The sequence below is a fragment of the Anolis sagrei genome, chromosome 1, assembly GCF_037176765.1.
Source record: "Anolis sagrei isolate rAnoSag1 chromosome 1, rAnoSag1.mat, whole genome shotgun sequence".
NCBI lineage: Eukaryota > Metazoa > Chordata > Lepidosauria > Squamata > Dactyloidae > Anolis > Anolis sagrei.
Genome location: NC_090021.1, coordinates 160,623,127 through 160,643,834, shown reverse-complemented (window position 1 = coordinate 160,643,834; position 20,708 = coordinate 160,623,127). Strand labels below are relative to the sequence as shown.

Genomic DNA, 20,708 nt, shown 5'->3' with positions numbered 1-20,708 from the left:
AGGCCAAGGTCTTTAGGCACTGCACCCAGTGTGCCGATCACCACTGGGACCACAATTTACTGGCTTGTTCCAGAATCTTTGCAGTTCGATCTTTAAATCCTCATATCGTGTCAGCTTTTCCACTTGTTTCTCTGCAATCCTGCTGTCACCTGGGATTGCAACATCGATGATCCATACATTGTTTTTTAACACGATTGTGAGGTCAGGAATATTATGCTCCAAAACTCTGTCTGTCTGAATCTGGAAGTCCCAGATGAGTTGTTGTTGTTGTTATTGTTGTTGTTGTTATTGTTGTTGTTATTATTATTATTATTATTATTATTATTATAATCTGTGTGTTTGTTTTGCTCTGTTAGAATTGTAATACAATGGTTGCTGATGACACGATAAATAAAAATTATTATTATTATTATTATTATTATTATTAGGCAGGGATGGGCAACAGTGGAAGGTGGGGATCTTGGAGGTCTGCAGTAATTCATTGCACCTACTATTGTGGGGAAGTACATTTTTTTGGCTCCATATGCCCTCTAGGGGACATGAGGGCATTTGCACTAGGTTTTCGAACCTTTCCAATCCATTTTAGGGCCCAGGAGAAGGCTATTTTAATATCAGAAAGAAAACAGAATTAGTTTCCTGATCAACATGGCCTCTCCTGGCCATAAAATTATTTTGCCCCCTAGAGGAAATGTGGGGGCAATTAAAAACTCTCAATTTTTTAACCCGGGGGGGGGGGGGAAGGGTTGAGACCACAAAACAGCTGGTAGGGCCACACTTGTAGTTATGAGCCACATTTTCCCCACTTCAAAATATGGCATAATGTACTAGATGTGTTGGGTGTGATGATGTTATAAAGGACTATAATATGTAGCGAATTTTATGGAAACATCAGGGTTCGATGAAGCTCCTTAGAGCAGGGGTCCTCAAACTAAGGCCCGGGGGCCGGATGCGGCCCTCCAAGGTCATTTACCCGGCCCTCGCTCAGGGTCAAACTAAGTCTGAAACTACTTGAAAGCACACAACAACGACAACAACCCTATCTCATCAGTCAAAAGCAGGCCCACATTTCCCATTGAAATACTAATAAATTTATATTTGTTAACATTGTTCCTCATTTTAATTATTGTATTGTTTTAAAGTGTTTTTTACACTACAAATAAGATGTGTGCTGCGTGCATAGGAATTCATGTTTTTTTTTTCCAAATTATAATCCGGCCCTCCAACAGTTTGAGAGACTGTGACCTGGCCCTCTGTTTAAAAAGTTTGTGGACTCCTGCTCTAGTGTGATGAGAAACACTGCTCTATTTGAACTTTCCCCTCTCTCTAGTTTCACCAGCTCACCGCCCTGTACGTTCTGATTTTAATTTTTAAATGTGTATACCATAATATATATATTTATGTACTATATATGTCGCCCCCAGAACCATAAGAAATGCCAAAAAAAATCATTGTTAATAACTCATCCTCTAATTTTCCCCCTTCAAAATCAAATTGCTCCCTTGTGAGGCCTATGCCTCACGTTGGAAATCAGGGATCTACACTGCTTAATGAATTCAGTTTGACTCCACTTTAACAGAAAAGAAGTCAATACTAAATCTTCCGGTCTGGAAAATCGTAGGGTATTAGAGACATAGGTAAAGGTAAAGGTAGTCCCCTGACATTAAGTCCAGTCATGTCTGACTCTGGGGTGTGGTGCTCATCTCCATTTCTAAGCCGAAGAGCCAGCGTTGTCCGTAGACACCTCCAAGGTCATGTGGCCGGCATGACTGCATGGAGCGCCGTTACCTTCCCGCCGGAGCGGTACCTATTGATCTACTCACATTTGCATGTTTTCAAACTGCTAGGTTGGCAGAAGCTAGGGCTGACAGCGGAAGCTCACGCCTCTCCCCGGAATCGAACCTGCGACCTTTCGATCAACAAGCTCAGCAGCTCAGTGCTTTCACCCACTGTGCCACCGGGGGCTCCCTTATTAGAGACATAGGAGACTAATAAGATGAGTCAAACGGGGACCATCTTCTTACCTCTACACTGTAGAATTAATGCAGTTTGACACCACTTTAACTGCCATAGCTCAGTGCTATGGAGTCATGGGTTGTAGTTTTATAAGGCCTTTAGCCTGTGTGCCAAAGAGTGCTGATATCTCATCATACAAATCCCAGGATTCTATACAACTGATTCCACAGAAATTCCATAGCAATTCAAATGTTGCCAAACTGCATTAATTCTACAGTGTAGATGCACTCTCTATTGTTTTATGCAAGCTGAGTTTTCTTTATTTGAAATGCTTAGGACTGGAAACATTTTGGATTTTTTCAAATTTTGGGATGCATGTATTTGCAGGTATATAGATAATAAAATACCTTGGAGATTGAGGTGATGTTGAAAAATTGAACCCCCTAATTTGGGAAATGTATAAAACAGGGGTCCCCAAACTAAGGCTCGAGGCTCGGATACGGCCCTCCAAGGTCATTTACCTTACCCTCGCTCAGGGTCAACCTAAGTCTGAAATGACTTGAAAGCACACAACAACAACAACAATCCTATGTCGTCAGCCAAAAGCAGGCCCACACTTCCCATTGAAATACTAATAAGTTTATATTTGTTAAAATTGTTCTTCATTTTAATTATTGTATTGTTTTTAAGTATTTTTGCACTACAATAAGATATGTGCAAAGTGCATAGGAATTGAGTCATGATTTTTTCAAATTATAATCTGGCCCTCCAACAGTTTGAAGGACTGTGACCTGGACCTCTGTTTAAAAAGTTTGAGGACCCTTGCCTTAGAGTAAAGGCAGAACTTCTGGTTATAAAGTCAACCAGGGACCACAAAACTCCCAGGGTGTAAAAAACCAATACTTTGAAAACCCATTCATAAATTGCCAAAGTGGGAGCTGCTTTTGATTCTGAGCAAGTACAGAAACAGTGGCAGTAAGTGGCCAGTTTTTACTTTGAATTTTAAAGAAACTGTCTAAAGTGCTGAGCTCATATTTGGTGTATAGCTTGTTTCCTTAGATAACTTCTTTAAAGTTTATTGTAAAACTTGGATTTAGCATCTCACAGGAATACAAGTCACTAGAAATTAAGTGTTCTTTTGTTGCAATCTTAATAGGAACACAAGCAAACCGTTCCAAAGGAAGAACAGAATCTTACAACTGAAAAGGGGAACAAAGGCCTTCTAAGTCAAACCACTTGCCATGGGATCTATATGATGCCTGTGAGCTCTCTCATACTCTTGCATACCAACATGTACACCCAAGCCAGTTTAAGTATTTTGTTGGCATTCAGTGCAAACACCAAGTTAGCTAATTCATAAAGTATCTTTCCATTTTACAACTTGGATCATTTCAGCTAATCAAATACGTTACAAATGTTTTGCCCCCTTACTTGGATAGCTTGTTTTGCACCTTCCAAATTGTTTCCAACTTATTTATTTATTATTTATTTATTTACTTTACTTGTATACCGCAGTTTCTCAGCCTAACAGGCGACTCAATGCGGTTTACAACAAGGACAAGATCAATCAACGATATACAATTTAAAACCAATTAGAGCACAATATACAATATTGACACAACAATAACAACACAATGCATCTCATAACTAGAGTCGTGATCCAAATTCGTCGTCCATATTTCCATTCCTGTAATCGTCACATTCATTGCACTGATTAACCAAATGCCTGTTCAAACATCCAAGTTTTTAATCTCCTTCGGAACACCATTGGCGAGGGGGCTGATCTTACCTCCATGGGAAGGGCGTTCCACAGCCGAGGGGCCACCACAGAAAAGGCCCTGTCTCTCATCCCCACCAGCCGCACTTGTGAAGCAGGCGGGATAGAGAGCAGGGCCTCCCCAGAAGATCTTAGGGTCCTGGCGGGCTGATAGGCAGAGATACGTTCGGATAGGTAGCTTGGGCCAGAACCGTTTAGGGCTTTAAAGGCCAACGCCAGCACTTTGAATTGAGCCCGGTAGCAAATCGGCAGCCAGTGGAGCTGGTGCAGTAGAGGAGTGGTATGCTCCCTGCGCTCCGCTCCTTTTAGTATCATGGCTGCCGAGCATTGGACTAGTTGAAGCTTCCGAGCTGTCTTCAAAGGCAACCCCACATAGAGAGTGTTGCAGTAGTCTAAACGGGATGTAACCAGAGCGTGGCCAGCTCACTGACTTATGGTGACCCTAATGCAACCACATCGCAGGGGTTTTTTTTTCTTCTTGGCAGGTTTTGTCATTTTTCTTTTTTAAACCCCAGAACAGTTATTCAAGCCCTGGGGAGCATCTATACTGTAGAATTAATGCAATTTGATATTGCTTTTACTGCCATGGCTCAGAATTAAGGGATCCTTGGACTTGTAGTTTCAGTTCTTCTCTGCCAAAGAGGATTGCTGGTTCACCAAACTACAGCTTCCAGGAGATCATAGCAATGAACCATGGTAGTTCAAGTGGTGTCAGACTGCATTTATTCAACAACTTGGATGCCCTCCTAGTTTCTCAGAGAGCTTGTTCAGTACTCTGACCATTGGAGCATGCTAGCTGTTACCAGAATAAACAACTGTAATGAACTCATACTTTTTCTCAGTAGGCCGCAGCCTGGGAGTCAGTGAGCTGGCCTCCATGTTGGGAAGGCAGCTCAGGATAGCTGACATGTTGGTAAAGCAGAGAGGCAAGGGGAGGAGTCAGCTAACTCCTGATTGGTTCAGACCCCAATGGGAGGAGTTGAAGGAGAGTGAAAAAGAGGCTGTCATTTCTGACAGAGGGGGAGAGAAGGATTTGATCTAGCAGAGAAAGGATGAGGATTTCAGACAGGGAGAAGAGAGTTCCTGAGTGAGCTAGGAATTAGACTGTTAGGGAATAATAAAGAGCAAAGGCTTCTGTGTAGTTTGTCTAGGGCAGTCAAAGTGAAGACTTGTTTACTTGTATTAGAACAGAATACAAGTGGGTTTATTTCCCTAAAGTTTAGAGTAGTCCAGGGAAAACCTAGATACTCTAGGAAGGCAGCCAGGGGCGGCTGGTCAAAGACTCGCACTGTTACATGTTAGAGGCATAGCAAACTAGGATTTTGCGAGAGCAAACTAAGCCAGCACGAGCGATGCTCCGCCTCTTTCTCCGCCTATTTCCCTTTGCTAGGGCAGCGTTGCGAGCATACGCTCGTGCCGCAGCAAACTACAGGAAGCTTGCGTTCGGGCTTGCTCCGAAGCCCCGCCTCCCCCCCCCCCCCCGAGGCTGCTCTCTCTCTTGCTAGCGTGCCTGTTTTCCATTGCAGAGGGCAGGGATGCGAGTGTATGCTCACAGTTGAATTCTGCCAACTGCAAGAGTACACTCGCATCGCTTCCCTAGCAAGGGAAAACAGGCACACTAGCAAGAGAGAGAGCAGCCTCAGGGAAAAAAAGGCGGGGCTTCGGAGCGAGCTCGAGCACAAGCTCACTCTCGCTTCCAGTAGTTTGCTACAGCTCTTACAGGATAGTGTGAGGAAAGTAGCTCACATTAAGGAAAAGTTACTTCTTTTAAAGAAACCATTTGCTTAATAAGTCTGTGCTTCAGAAACAAACTATGCGTTGTACCTCTCAGTAATGAGTTGTCTGCTTCAAATATTTCAATAAACCTGTTCTCTAGTTTACCGTTAATCTGCCTCAGCCTTGTTTTATCATATAAAGTTAGATCCAGTCTGCCTCCACATCTCCACAGTTCAGTCACAAGAAAGGGAGCCAAAAGGGACATTTTACCTCAAGTATTTATTTTATTTATTTATTTACATCACTTATATCCCGCCCATATCAGCCCGCAGGCGACTCAGGGCGGTCTGCATATCGGCACAATTCGATGCCATCAATACAATACAACAGCAAAAACAATTAAGTGCATTTAGACAAAAAAGACAGTGCAATAACAATTTAAAAAGAGCTATATCCTCTCATTCCAATCCTCCAATCTAGTACAACAACTAGACAATTCCTCAAACTCTAATTTGGGGTGGCGGCAGCAAACCTACCATTACATACACACCGTTCTCTCTCATCACTTTGTAATTCCCTCCTTCATCCTGTTTACACCAACCAATACAAAGACCCCTCAAATATTCTACTGAATATTTGGACTTCAGTTGGTACTCTAGTAAATATCAGAATCACTCTGCCACATTATAAACAATGACAAGGAAAAAGTATCTAGGAGGGCAAATTAGTTCTTCAATTGGGTTGGTTCAGCCTTATAATGAAAAAATTATCTGTGCTGATGAGGAACTAAACAGGAATAGGGTAAGACCCCAAGTGTACAGCAACATCTTCTCAGCATATTCCAGCAATCAGTGTTCATGTACAAATGAGACATCCATGCTGGAAGCATGGGAGTCTTCTGAAAATGTACTGCTGCCCTTCATAGACAGTCTCCACTAGTGCCAAAAAATACTTATTGCTTTTCATTTGTATTTGCAGCACCTTACATACCACATTATATCATGATATAGGACTCTACATTTGCCCTCTGAACCTGCAGCAAAGAGGGAAAGGTGAGAGCTGAGTCAGTGCAGGTGGTGCTGACTACCCCAATGCCAAGGCAACAGAGATGGACTGCTAATGTTAGAACATTACCAACTCCATTGGCAGTTGCTGGAGTTATTTATTTATTATTTAAACTTATATGCCAACACTCCCCTGGGGCTCGGAGCGGCTTACAAGAATAGCTAAAATCTAACAAAGTTAAAAAGCAATTTAAAACAATTTAAAAACAACAGTATCAAACATTAAAAGCCTTTTCGGAACAGGTATGTCTTACATGCCCTGTGGAAAGCTGGTAAGTCCCGCAGGGCACGAACTTCAGGTGGCAGAGCATTCCAGAGTGATGGTGCCACTGCTGTGAAGGCTCTGCGTCTGGTTGCCGTTAGACGCAAGGTCTTGACACTGGGGACTTCCAATAGATCTTGGTCCTCAGAACGGAGGGATCTCTGGGGTTGGTAGGGGGTGAGACGATCCCTCAGATACATTGGCCCCAGACCATGCAAGGCCTTAAAGGTGAGTACCATCACTTTGAAAGTGATCCGGTGCTCAATTGGTAACCAATGCAGCTGTAGTAAGATTGGTGTTATGTGGCATCTCATCGGAATTCCCGCAAGAAGCCGAGCAGCTGCATTTTGTACCAACTTGAGCTTCCGAATCACCGACAGAGGGAGGCCAATGTAGAGGGCATTACAGTAGTCCAGTCTTGAGATGACTGTGGCCTGGATCACCGTAGCTAGGTCATCCCTGGACAGGTAGGGGGCCAGCCGTCTAGCCTGCCGCAGGTGAAAGAAGGCGGTTCTGCTAACGGCGGAGACCTGGGCCTCCATTGTCAGCAGAGGGTCCAAAAGGACTCCCAGACTCTTTACCAATGATGATGGGCGTAACGCCTCGCCATCCAGGGTGGGCAGATGGATGTCCCCACTGCCCGGTCCACCCAGCCATAGGATCTCCATCTTTGCTGGATTCACCCTCAACCTGCTGGCACGCAGCCATCCAGTAATGGCCTCGAGGCACTGATGGAAACAATCAGGTACAGAGTCCGGTCGGCCTTCCATCTTCAGCACCAGCTGAGTGTCATCAGCATACTGATAACACTCAAGCCCAAAACCTCGAACCAGCTGAGCAAGTGGTCGCATATAGATGTTAAACAACAGAGGGGAGAGAATGGCCCCCTAAGGAACCCCACAAGATAGACGGGACCTCTCAGAGACCAGGCCTCCCCTCTCCACTCGCTGTCCACGGTTGTGAAGAAAGGAGGACAGCCAGTTTAAAGCTGTCCCCCTGATTCCAGCAACAGCAAGGCGGTGGGTCAAGAGATTGTGGTCGACTGTGTCAAATGCTGCTGTGAGATCCAATAGCACAAGCAGCGCTGACCTGCCCTGGTCAAGCTGGCATGTTGCTTAATGTTGCCAGAAGGGGCAGGCTTTCAAGATCCAGGGTGGAAACAAGAAGTGGTCCTTGTCTTGAAGGACTCATTTAATAGAGGTCATACTAAGGAGGACCTCATGATGCTCAGTTGAATGTTGGCAGCTAGCCAGAGAGGAGTACTAGTGACTGTTGAACATCTTTTGGGTCTCAAACCAAGACTCCCAAATTCTGAATGCTGAACGCAACTGGCTAAGTCCTTCCAACATGAACTGTCATAGCTTCTTCCTTGATTTGTTTCCATTGTCCTGCCCAGCTCTAGCATGTACAGAAAGGCCGCAGTACTTCTCACTGGAGATAGTGTTAACTGTTTATCCATCATACAAAACATGATCCAGCATATATGAAAGAGCAGAATAAGTGAATAAGGGTCAGGGAACTAACAGGATGACAAGAGAGTGACAAAACTTGCACACAGAGATTTTTTTTAAAAAAAAAAAACAGAGTGTAATGGGAGGTGGGGAACCCACTTCCCTTAATTTGTATTAGCAAATACCTGTTTAAGATTGAAAGTGGTCCTTGGAATCTAGAGTACCTGACAGTCCGTAAGCAGCTTGGCTTTTCACTTGCCATTCCAGTTCATTCTTATTTATCTCAAAGACTATATTGACATCTTCATAGTACTGATTGATAAGGGCTTTGAGCTTCTTCAGGTCTCCCTTGACCAGAGCCTCATAGTATTTTTCCATGGGGGCATGAGACTTCCCAGAGAGCTTGGATCCCTCTTGTTCAAAGATCTGCAACTTCTCTATAGCAAGTCCGGGCAGCTGTTCCATTGTGCTGACCTGCAGTTTCAGTTAATCCCAAATTGTATTCTGAGGATTGGTGGAGACTTTATAGCTAAAGTTATTTAGACTTCCCTGTTTATACTGTCCAATTATGTTCTAGTTAGGTCTCTGACACTGCTTATTTTAAATCTAGTAATAATAGTTACTTGATACAATTCAAGTCACATGGGCTCCTGGCTAAAATTACAAGCACTTTACTGCTACCTGATTAGATGCCTGTGTGTATATTTGCATCTAACAAGGCTGAGCATTCATAAGGCTATTGTATGCTGGAATTCCATTATGAAACTATTTCAGTTTCCAATCCTTGCTTGGCAATGAAATCTACTAGTGATATTTTGCTATATTGGTCTATCAAGACCCAGGTAACATGGCAAAATGTATGTGATGGTTTGCGTGCTTCTGAGTTCTCTTCTTCTTCAAACATCTGAAGACTGTTTATCCTCACACTTTATAGAACTAGATTCCTTTTCATGACCTCCCTATAAAAAGCAGCGGTATGATGTGTCGCTTGATCCTGTCTATATACTATGCTATCCAATTTGCATTTTTCCATTGCATTCCCATATCAAAGCATGTTAAGCTGGCCTAATCTTCTAGGACCTTTTAATGCTTTAGACTGTGATTCTTAGTGATTAGGAAACTATGCAGTAAAATCCGTCTATGCTTAAATTAATGGACATCCTTTATTGTGGTGGTGCTGCCTTGACTAAAAATTGCCCCTAGAAACAGGATCTCTGCCTGAACCGACTGGCTGAAGGGCACACAGGGGACAAGTCGAAAATAGACACGGCATACCTCTTACATTCTGTGCCTAGGGTTCAGAAACAAACTATTTGCACGCTACTGGTATGTGATTTTGCAACCGGTTTATTACCAGAGCCTTTTGTCTAATTAAAAGCCTTCAACACATCCCATCAATAGTTCCTTCAGAAATAGCAAAATCAATAATAATAATAATAATAATATATTTATTTATTTATATATTTATTTATGTATACCACAGTTTCTCAGCCCGTAGGTGACTCAACGCGGTTCACAAGAGCAAAAGTCAGTCCAACAACATACAATATTAAAACCATTAACAGTATAAAATACAATACAAACTAATGACATCTCAACAACAACACATTAACGTCTCGTAACTAAAATCGTGATCCAATTCGTCATTCATAATTCCGTTTCCTATATTCACCGTGTTCATTGCACTATTTATCCGAACGCCTGTTCAAACAGCCAGGTTTTTAGTTTTCTTCGAAACACCATTAGCGAAGGGGCTGATCTAATGTCCATGGGAAGGGCGTTCCACAGCCGAGGGGCCACCACAGAGAAGGCCCTGTCCCTCGTCCCTGCCAGCCGTGCCTGTGATGCAGGTGGGATAGAGAGCAGGGCCTCCCCAGAAGATCTTAGAGTCCTGGTAGGCAGAGATACGTTTGGATAGGTAGCTTGGGCCAGAGCCGTTTAGGGCTTTATAGGCCAACGCCAGCACTTTGAATTGAGCCCAGTAGCAGATCGGCAGCCAGTGGAGCTGGTGCAGCAAAGGAGTTGTATGCTCCCTGCGCTCCGCTCCTGTTAGTATCATGGCTGCCGAACGCTGGACTAGTTCGAGCTTCTGAGCCGTCTTCAAAGGCAACCCCACGTAGAGAGCGTTGCAGTAGTCTAAACGGGATGTAACCAGATAATTGTTTAGGTGGGAAAGGAATAATAATAATAATAATAATAATAATAATAATAAGGTAAAAAAGCTTGGAATATCTTTGACTGAGTCTTGGTTAGGAAAGTCTCCAGTCCAGGGAAAAGAATAAGTACAGTATTTTCCAGAGAATCTTCTATCGCAAATTATATTTTTCATGGCACATTATTTCTGCAGCATCCTACTAATTTTCATAGGACTTCAGTGAATTCTGATGTGCTACTTTCTTGAATTGTTGAGGTGGGAAAGGAATAAAAAAATATACATGATCGATAACTAATTCCAGTCACACGCATACAAGTTAAATATCCCTTATCTGGAATTCCAAAATCTAAAATAGTTCACATGGTTGACTGAGGGATCATTATCCCAAAACAATTTGCGTTAAAAAATGTGGATGTTTTGGGAGGGCTGTCCACACCCACCTCAGCAAGTGTGCAACATGTGAGTTGTCCACACATTCTCTTGGAACTTATAGAATCATAGAATCAAAGAGTTGGAAGAGACCTCATGGGCCATCCAGTCCAACCCCCTGCCAAGAAGCAGGAATATTGCATTCAAATCACCCCTGACAGATGGCCATCCAGCCTCTGTTTAAAAGCTTCCAAAGAAGGAGCCTCCACCACACTCCGGAGCAGAGAGTTCCACTGCTGAACGGCTCTCACAGTCAGGAAGTTCTTCCTAATGTTCAGATGGAATCTCCTCTCTTGTAGTTTGAAGCCATTGTTCCGCGTCATAGTCTCTAAGGAAGCAGAAAACAAGCTTGCTCCCTCCTCCCTGTGGCTTCCTTTCACATATTTATACATGGCTATCATATCTCCTCTCAGCCTTCTCTTCTTCAGGCTAAACATGCCCAGCTCCTTAAGCCGCTCCTCATAGGGTTTGTTCTCCAGACCCTTGATCATTTTAGTCGCCCTCCTCTGGACACATTCCAGCTTGTCAATATCTCTCTTGAATTGTGGTGCCCAGAATCGGACACAGTATTCCAGGTGTGGTCTAACCAAAGCAGAATAGAGGGGTAACATTACTTCCCTAGATCTAGACACTATGCTTGGGTTGAATGCTAAAGTATTTCCAATTTCTTTATATGGCTATAAAAACTGGACAGTGAGAAAAGCTGATAGAAAAAAAATCAAGTCATCTGAAATGTGGTGCTGGAAAAGAGTTCAGCAGATACAGTGGGCTGGTAAAAATACAAATACCGTATATACTTGAGTATAAGCCGACCCGAATATAAGCCGAGGCACCTAATTTTACCACAAAAAATGGAAAAATGCATTAACTCGAGAATAAGCCAAGAGAAATGCAGCAGCTATTAATAAATTTCAAAATAAAAATAGATTAAAGTAGGTGAAATGTTTTTGAATATCTACATAAAACTGTAATTTAAGATATAACTGTCCAACTCTGACTAAACCATTATTTTAACCTTCTTCAAATGTGCCTACGTATCCTTCCAGTAATAATTAAGAGGGTAAAATAATAAATGTAATAATAATAATAATAGATTAAAATAATGTAAATGTAATAATAATAATAATAATATCAAAGTAAAATAATGTAAATGCAATAATGATAATATAAAATAATACATGTAATAAAATAATAATGATTAATAATAACAGAATAAATAATAAATAACATTATTTATTTATTTACTTTATTTGTATACCGCTGTTCTCAGCCCGTAGGCGACTCACAGCGGTTAACAACAAGAACAGCAAAAATTCAATGCTATCAACACACGGTATAAAAAACAGTTAACATCATAACATATTATAGAAAAGTATACAATTAACAACAATATACAATTAACACCAATAGCCATTCTTTAGCGTCTCATCACTAAAAACATGATCCAGATCCATGTTATCCATTGTTCCATTCCTATGTTCATTACATTCATTGCACTGACTATTCGAACACCTGACAAACAACCAGGTTTTCACTTTTTTGCGGAATACCATTAGTGATGGAGCTAGTCTAATGTCCGTGGGAACCCATTAACCTGGGTACAAGCTGAGGGGGGCTTTTTTTAGCCTGAGAGAACATGGGGAGGCCCTCCCGCCAAGCTCCCAGACCCTTTAGAAAAGTAAAAAAAAAGGGCTGGAAAAACTCGGCTTATATTTCAGTATATATGGTAAGTAGTAGGGCTGGGCGGTTTCGTTTCGTAATTTCGTAATTCGTTAAAAATTCATTATTTTTTTGATAACGAAGCAATATTGAACCATTCAGGAGCAACTAAAAAACGAAAAATTTTTTCCAATTTGTTTCGTAATTGTTTCGTAATTGTTTGGAATTATTTCGTTACTGATTCGTTATTGATTTGTAAATGTTTCGTTATTATTTCCGCATGTCTGGTGCAAGTTTTAGGGTTGCTGTTTGTTTTCTCAGTGAAAAAAAATATAATTATCACACCAACATTCAACAACAGAGGGAGAGGGAAGCTTCAGAAGTTTTTTTAGCGTATTGCGCGATTGCGGCTGCCATTAATGAATCGATTCATAATCGATTCGTAATTGTTTCGTAATTGTTTTATGATTTCCGAAATTTCGTAAATATCGAACTTTTTTTAAGGAAAATTTCGGAATTCTTTTAAATAACGAAACGCAAAAAAACCCTAAAAACGAATCGAGTTTAGAAACAAATTTTTCCGTGTTTGGACAGCCCTAGTAAGTAGACATAAGAGCAATTCAACCCTGAATTCTCCTGAGGAGGTGGGTTAACTAAACTGATTATCACACTTTGGATATATTGTGAGAAGAGATAATTCACTAGAAAAGACAACATCTATGATACAAATCCAGTTATTGTCCAACTCTGTCAGGCCCTTGTCGCCATGATCTCTTCTCACCACGCTTGTACATACAGACCTACACCTACACAACGCACTGCAATGTTCTGCTGTTTCATGAAGCTTTTAAATATTGCCTTAATTGTTCTTTCCTTTGTAGTCGATTCTCTCCTTCTCTCCATCACATTCCTGCTTTTAAAAGCAATAAAGAGACTGGCACATCTCCTTTGTGGGCAGCATGCTGAGCAATGGCTGCTGGACTGGGTGGCTACTAAAAGAGGAAATGTCTTTTTAAAAAATTGTCTAGATCAGACTTTGGTAGCGCTTCTTCATCTTATTTCCACCCCCCGGCTGCTCCAATCAATTTGGATGATGTAATTGGCCTGATAAAATTATGTGTACTAATTATGCAAATGAAGCAGACTAAATTAGCATGCCCAGTCTGCCTAATTTCTCATTGAAGCATAGATGCATGCAGGGAGGAAGGGGGCAATGAAAGGTCACCTTTCTTGACAGCTCGACCAGCTAAGAAACTGTTTCTGTTCACTAGCTTTTTTTAGAGCGTCTGTCCTGCTCGCTGTGTCTAATGTGTGAGGTCTGGATTGGGCCCTCTCAGCTTTTGCATTTGTTGCAGTCATTCATCACGACAGTTATTATTTCCTATCCTAAGCATTCACTTTTGTTTCCAGCTCCAGTTGAATAGTGTCATGTGCTTTATTTTATTTCTCGTGTCAGGGCAGCCAGTCAATTATATTACATTTCTAACAGAACAAAGCAAGCAAACAAACAGAGAAAATGCAAAATGTGTGAGTTTGGTAGTTGATTAAATGTCTTTTGACCAGTATCTGGCCACTTGGAGTGCTTCTGGTGTTGCTGCAAGAAGGTCCTCCATTGTGCATGTGGCTGGGCTCAGGTTGCATTGCAGTAGCTGGTCAGTGGTTTGCTCCTCTCCGCACTCGCATGTCGAGGATTCCACTTTGTAGCCCCATTTCTTGAGGTTGGCTCTGCATCTCGTGGTGCCAGAGCGCAGTCTGTTCAGCGCCTTCCAAGTCGCCCAGTCCTCTGTGTGCCCAGGGGGGAGTCTCTCATTTGGTATCAGCCATTGGTTGAGGTTCTGGGTTTGAGCCTGCCACTTTTGGACTCTCGCTTGCTGAGGCGTGTAGATCTTAGAATCATAGAATCATAGAATCAAAGAGTGGGAAGAGACCTCATGGGCCATCCAGTCCAGTCAAGAAGCAGGAATATTGCATTCAAATCACCCCTTAGAAAACTATGTCTGGATTTAAGTTGTTGACGTGCTGGCTGATACCCAAACAGGGGATGAGCTGGAGATGTCTCTGCCTTGGTCCAAGGCAGAGTGTCATGTGCTACATAACAGTAAATGCTTGAATGTAGAAGATCTTTCTTTATGAAAACCAAACATTTATTTTGAATAGTAACAATGCATCTGGGCATCAAGAGCACTTTTATTAATAGTAATTTTATTGATTAGCGCTTAGGCCAGGGGTCCTCAAACTTTTAAAACAGAGGGCCAGGTCACAGTCCCTCAAACTGTTGGAGGGCCGGATTATAATTTGAAAAAAAAGAATGAATTCCTACGCACACTGCACATATCTTATTTGTAGTGCAAAACAAACCCACTTAAAAAGAATACAATAATTAACATGAAGAACAATTTTAACAAATATAAACTTAATAGCTTTCAATGGAAAGTGTGGGCCTACTTTTGGCTGATTAGATAGGATTCTTGTTGTTGTGTGCTTTCAAGTAGTTTCAGACTTAGGTTGACCCTGAGCGAGGGCCGGGTAAATGACCTTGGAGGGCCGTATTCGGCCCCCGGGCCTTAGTTTGAGGACCCCTGGCTTAGGCCCTTAGGCCATATCACAATACCAAACCAAACAACAAGCAGATAAGACTTTATTGCACTCTATGTGAGTTAAAATAAGACACTTATAACAATACAGTAAATAAATATGATAAAATCTGATAAATCTGATAAAAGGCTCAATTAAAAGTCCTTGAAGCCCTGAAAGGTTTCTAAACCGAGCAATGGGAAAAAGGAAAAGAAGGAAGCAGGTTGGCATTAGCGCATGTTCACTCCCTCAGCCGAAACACACCAAACAGCCAAGAATTGAAGATTGTTTTGCTTGTAAAGGAGATATAAGTAAAACAAACCCTATTCCTACAGCCAATTGATTTGAAATCATAGAATCAAAGAGTTGGAAGAGACCTCGTGGGCCATCCAGTCCAACCCCCTGCCAAGAAGCAGGAATATTGCATTCAAATCACCCCTGACAGGTGGTCATCCAGCCTCTGTTTAAAAGCTTCCAAAGAAGGAGCCTCCACCACACTCCGGGGCAGAGAGTTCCACTGCTGAACGGCTCTCACAGTCAGAAAGTTCTTCCTCGTGTTCAGATGGAATCTCCTCTCTTGTAGTTTGAAGCCATTGTTCCGCGTCCTAGTCTCCAGGGAAGCAGAAAACAAGCTTGCTCCCTCCTCCCTGTGGGCTTCCTCTCACATATTTATACATGGGTATCATGTCTCCTCTCAGCCTTCTCTTCTTCAGGCTAAACATGCCCAGCTCTTTAAGCCGCTCCTCATAGGGCTTGTTCTTCAGACCCTTGATCATTTTAGTCGCCCTCCTCTGGACACATTCCAGCTTGTCAATATCTCTCTTGAATTGTGGTGCCCAGAATTGGACACAATATTCCAGATGTGGTCTAACCAAAGCAGAATAGAGGGGTAGCATTAGTTCCCTGGATCTAGACACTATGCTCCTACTGATGCAGGCCAAAATCCCATTGGTTTTTTTTGCCGCCACATCACATTGTTGGCTCATGTTTAACTTGTTGGCTCATGTTTAACCACACTAAAACAGTGGATGTGGCTCTTAATGAGACATGCCGCATTATCACGGGGTGTCTGCGCCCCACACCACTGGAGAAATTACACTGCTTAGCCGGTATTGCACCACCTGACATCCGCCGGGAAGTAGCAGCCAATAGTGAAAGGACCAAGGCAGAGACATCTCCAGCTCATCCCCTGTTTGGGTATCAGCCAGCACGTCAACGACTTAAATCAAGACATAGTTTTCTTAGATCTACAGAGACACTTGCTGGAACACCCCAGCAAGCGAGAGTTCAAAAGTGGCAGGCTCAAACCCAGCACCTCAATCCGTGGGTGATACCAAATGAGAGACTCCCTCCTGGGCACACAGAAGACTGGGCGACTTGGAAGGCGCTGAACAGACTACGCTCTGGCACCACGAGATGCAGAGCCAATCTTAAGAAATGGGGCTACAAAGTAGAATCCTCGACATGCGAGTGTGGAGAGGAGCAAACCACAGACCACCTGCTGCAATGCAACTTGAGTCCTGCCACATGCACAATGGAGGACCTTCTTGCGGCAACACCAGAGGCACTCCAAGTGGCCAGATACTGGTCAAAGGACATTTAATCAGCTACCTGTTTTGTTCTGTTAGAAATGAAATACAATGTTCTGGTTGCGGATGACACAATAAATAAAACCGCTACTCCCAATTTGGCTTGGAGCGGTTTACAGAAGCAGATTAAAACAATATGATTACCTTTAAATTACAATAACAAAACAATATGCTTCTGTCTCCCTACTTTTTTGGTTATACACTGCACACTCCCTTATAGAACTCTACTACACCCACATAATTTAATGTTTGTCAGAACTTCAGACCAAAGCATGCAGTTCTGCATCTGACAAAGTTCCTAAAAGCATGTTTAAGTTGTTGAATTATTTGTGGAGCTCTGAATTCAAGCAGTAGCAACCCCCCAAATGGATTAGTGAATTTCCACAATGATCCTGGTACCTACTAACACCAGAGGGTGCAGTTGAGCTGCTGGGTCCTTCATCCAGTCATCATTCGCGAGCTCTATGGTGGCGTCAACATGTTTAACTTCAGTGCAGAGTAAATGCATCACAGTTTTTTCATCCTCCACTTCTAGGGCATTCTTTAATTTGGCAACTAAATCTGAGTTGACCGGATGATCTGGGATACAGTCAAAACCAGACTTCCTGAGCACTTTGTTGCTTGGAACCATTTTTTTCAGGCTGAATGTGCAGTCATCTGGTTGTAAATGAGAAGTGTTGCTTGGTTTGGCTAAAAATAGCTCAAGCTCCTCTTTCACCCCTGGGATCATAAGAGGAGAGGGGAATGTGGAGAGAGCCACTGAGAAGCATCAGAACTCAGTTCATGGACTCATGGAGTTAGAAGAGACCCCAAGGGCTATCTGGTCCAGCCCCCTTGCTATGTAGGAACACACAACCAAAGCATTCCCAGCAGATGGCCATACTGGGTGTTGGTCTAAGACCATTGTGATAATGGTTGCCGATGAGTTATCTGGGTGAAATGCTTCTCAGATTATAGAGTTTTCCGATCCATCTGAATGGGACAATGGGAAGCTGGGCTGTGGGAATGAACTTTTAAATAACCTTAGACAGGATTTATTATAGAATCATAGAATCATAGATCATAGAATCAAAGAGTTGGAAGAGACCTCATGGGACATCCAGTCCAACCCCCTGCCAAGAAGCAGGAATATTGCATTCAAATCACCCCTGACAGATGGCCATCCAGCCCCTGTTTAAAAGCTTCCAAAGAAGGAGCCTCCACCACACTCTGGGGCAGAGAGTTCCACTGCTGAACGGCTCTCACAGTCAGGAAGTTCTTCCTCATGTTAAGATGGAATCTCCTCTCTTGTAGTTTGACGCCATTGTTTCGCGTCCTAGTCTCCAGGACAGCAGAAAACAAGCTTGCTCCCTCCTCCCTGTGGCTTCCTCTCACATATTTATACATGGCTATCATATCTCCTCTCAGCCTTCTCTTCTTCAGGCTAAACATGCCCAGCTCCTTAAGCCGCTCCTCATGACCCTTGATCATTTTAGTTGCCCTCCTCTGGACACATTCCAGCTTGTCAATATCTCTCTTGAATTGTGGTGCCCAGAATTGGACACAATATTCCAGGTGTGGTCTAACCAAAGCAGAATAGAGGGGTAGCATTACTTCCCTAGATCTAGACACTATGCTCCTATTGATGCAGGCCAAAATCCCATTGGCTTTTTTTGCCGCCACATCACATTGTTGGCTCATGTTTAACTTGTTGTCCACGAGGACTCCAAGATCTTTTTCACACGTACTGCTCTCGAGCCAGGCCTCCCCCATTTTGTATCTTTGCATTTCGTTTTTCCTGCCAAAGTGGAGTATCCACTGTTGAACTTCATTTTGTTAGTTTTGGCCCATCTCTCTAATCTGTCAAGATCGTTTAGAATCCGCTCCTGTCTTCTGGAGTATTGGCTATCCCTCCCAATTTGGTGTCGTCTACAAACTTGATGATCATGCCTTCTAGCCCTTCATCTAAGTCATTAATAAAGATGTTGAACTCCAGCAAATCAGCTAATATGTTTTATTTTTAATTGTATAGTTTCAGATTTGTTCACTGCCTTCTCTTATTACTCCCATTCTTCACCCATATTGCAAAATTATAGCAATTTCACATCGCTTTAACTGCTGCATCAATTCTATGGAATTTTAAGGTTTGTAGTTTTTGTGCTTTCTTAAAAGTGTTAACAAACGATAAAATGATGTATAAATCATAGAATCCTATAGGATGGAGTCCTGGCAATTAATGTGATGTCAAACAACTTTAATTTTGTAGTGGGAATACAGCCTCAGATACTTACTGCTGCAACCTGTCAAGAGTAATGCTTGTGACCAAAATGGCAAATGGAAAAGATTGTGTACAGCATTCACTGTGGAACACTTGGAAAAACGTGTGCACAGCTTTCCTCAGTCATCTTTTGGGTGTTTCTTTCCTTTCGTTTTCTTCTCTCTCTTGGTACTTTTCCCAGTGTGATTTCAAAGTGAATCTTAGTATGTAGAAGACAGATTCACTTCACACCTGGCCACAGCTAAGCAGGAAAACCAGCCTTCTTCTCACTACCTTTGTCTCCAAGACAAAGTGCAGCATAGCACTGAGTAAGTTTCACTTGAAAGTCCCCCTGTACAGACAGCGGAGCTAGATGGGGATGGAGACCGGGGAGAGCAGAGGCACATGCTTGCCCTAATGGAGGAGATTAGAAGTGTCATGCAGAGGAATGAGAATAAAGGCCTTGATGTGGGACCCTCCCACTTCAGATGGGAGACTGCACAGCTCTGAACAAACTGTGTGATGTCTCCGTGAAATGTAACCTTCATGTAGCATCAGTTGAGAAACAGCTGCGCCAAATGGATAATTTTGACTGGCTTCTTTGAAGAGTTACCCCAAACAGGGACACCCCCCCCCCCCCCCATTTTTAAGAACAACTTAACACACAACTAATTTTACCCCCATCATTGTACTTATAAATAGCTGTAAGTGGTTTGCGGATTGGATTGCTTTGTTCCACAGGAGTAAAACTCTTCATGGTGCCAAAGCATATCGGAGGGAGAGAGGAGGAGCATGTTTTTTAAAACATCAAATTTTAATAGTAATTTGCTATACAGCCAGTCTCCAAGTTACAAACAAGACGGGTTCTGTAGGTTTGTTCTTAAGTTGAATTTGAACACAAGTCAAAACAGGTACATATTTTAAGTGTAGCTAAAGATATTAGGCTTGGGTAACAACGGAAAAATTTGTTTCTAAACTCGTTTCGTTTTTAGGGGGTCCATTGCATTTCGTTTTTTTAAAGAATTCCGAATTTTTTCTTTAAAAAATTTCGAAATTTACGAAATTTTGTAAATTTTGAATTGATTCGTTAATGGCGGACGCGATTTGCACAATATGCTAAAAAAACCTCCAAATGGGACAGGAGGAACTTCTGAAGCTTCCCTCTCCCTCTGTTGTTGACTGTTGGTGTGATAAAACCAGCAACAACTATATTATATTATATTATTATATATTATATTATATTATATATCAATAGGAGCATAGTGTCTAGATCTAAGGAAGTAATGCTACCCCTCTATTCTGCTTTGGTTAGACCACATCTGGAATATTGTGTCCAATTCTGGGCACCACAATTCAAGAGAAATATTGACAAGCTGGAATGTGTCCAGAGGAGGGCGACTAAAATGATCAAGGGTCTGGAGAACAAGCCCTATGAGGAGCGGCTTGGGGAACTGGGCATGTTTAGCCTGAATAAGAGAAGGCTGAGAGGAGATATGATAACCATGTATAAATATGTGAGAGGAAGCCACAGGGAGGAGAGAGCAAGCTTGTTTTCTGCTTCCTTGGAGACTAGGACGCGGAACAATGGCTTCAAACTACAAGAGAGGAGATTCCATCTGAACATTAGGAAGAACTTCCTGACTGTGAGAGCCGTTCAGCAGTGGAACTCTCTGCCCCGGAGTGTGGTGGAGGCTCCTTCTTTGGAAGCTTTTAAACAGAGGCTGGATGGCCATCTGTCAGGGGTGATTTGAATGCAATATTCCTGCTTCTTGGCAGGGGGTTGGACTGGATGGCCCATGAGGTCTCTTCCAACTCTTTGATTCTATGATTCTATGATTCTATG

General features: G+C 42.5%; 1 protein-coding gene across 2 annotated transcripts in view; it reads right to left on the bottom strand.

Moving 5' to 3' along the window:
• ASB18 (ankyrin repeat and SOCS box containing 18) overlaps window positions 1-17,276 on the bottom strand; it is a 62,639-nt gene extending 45,363 nt beyond the window's left edge. Inside the window, exon 1 of one of the 2 annotated variants that reach the window (XM_060755006.2) lies at window positions 17,029-17,276. In XM_060755006.2, coding sequence (XP_060610989.2) covers window positions 17,029-17,260 — 232 coding nt within the window. In that variant the 5' untranslated portion in view covers window positions 17,261-17,276. Of the gene's footprint in view, window positions 1-8,447; window positions 8,689-17,028 lie in introns of those variants that run through there. The other variant, XM_060755007.2, reaches the window with a different exon arrangement.
• Window positions 17,277-20,708: the final 3,432 nt, after the last annotated feature.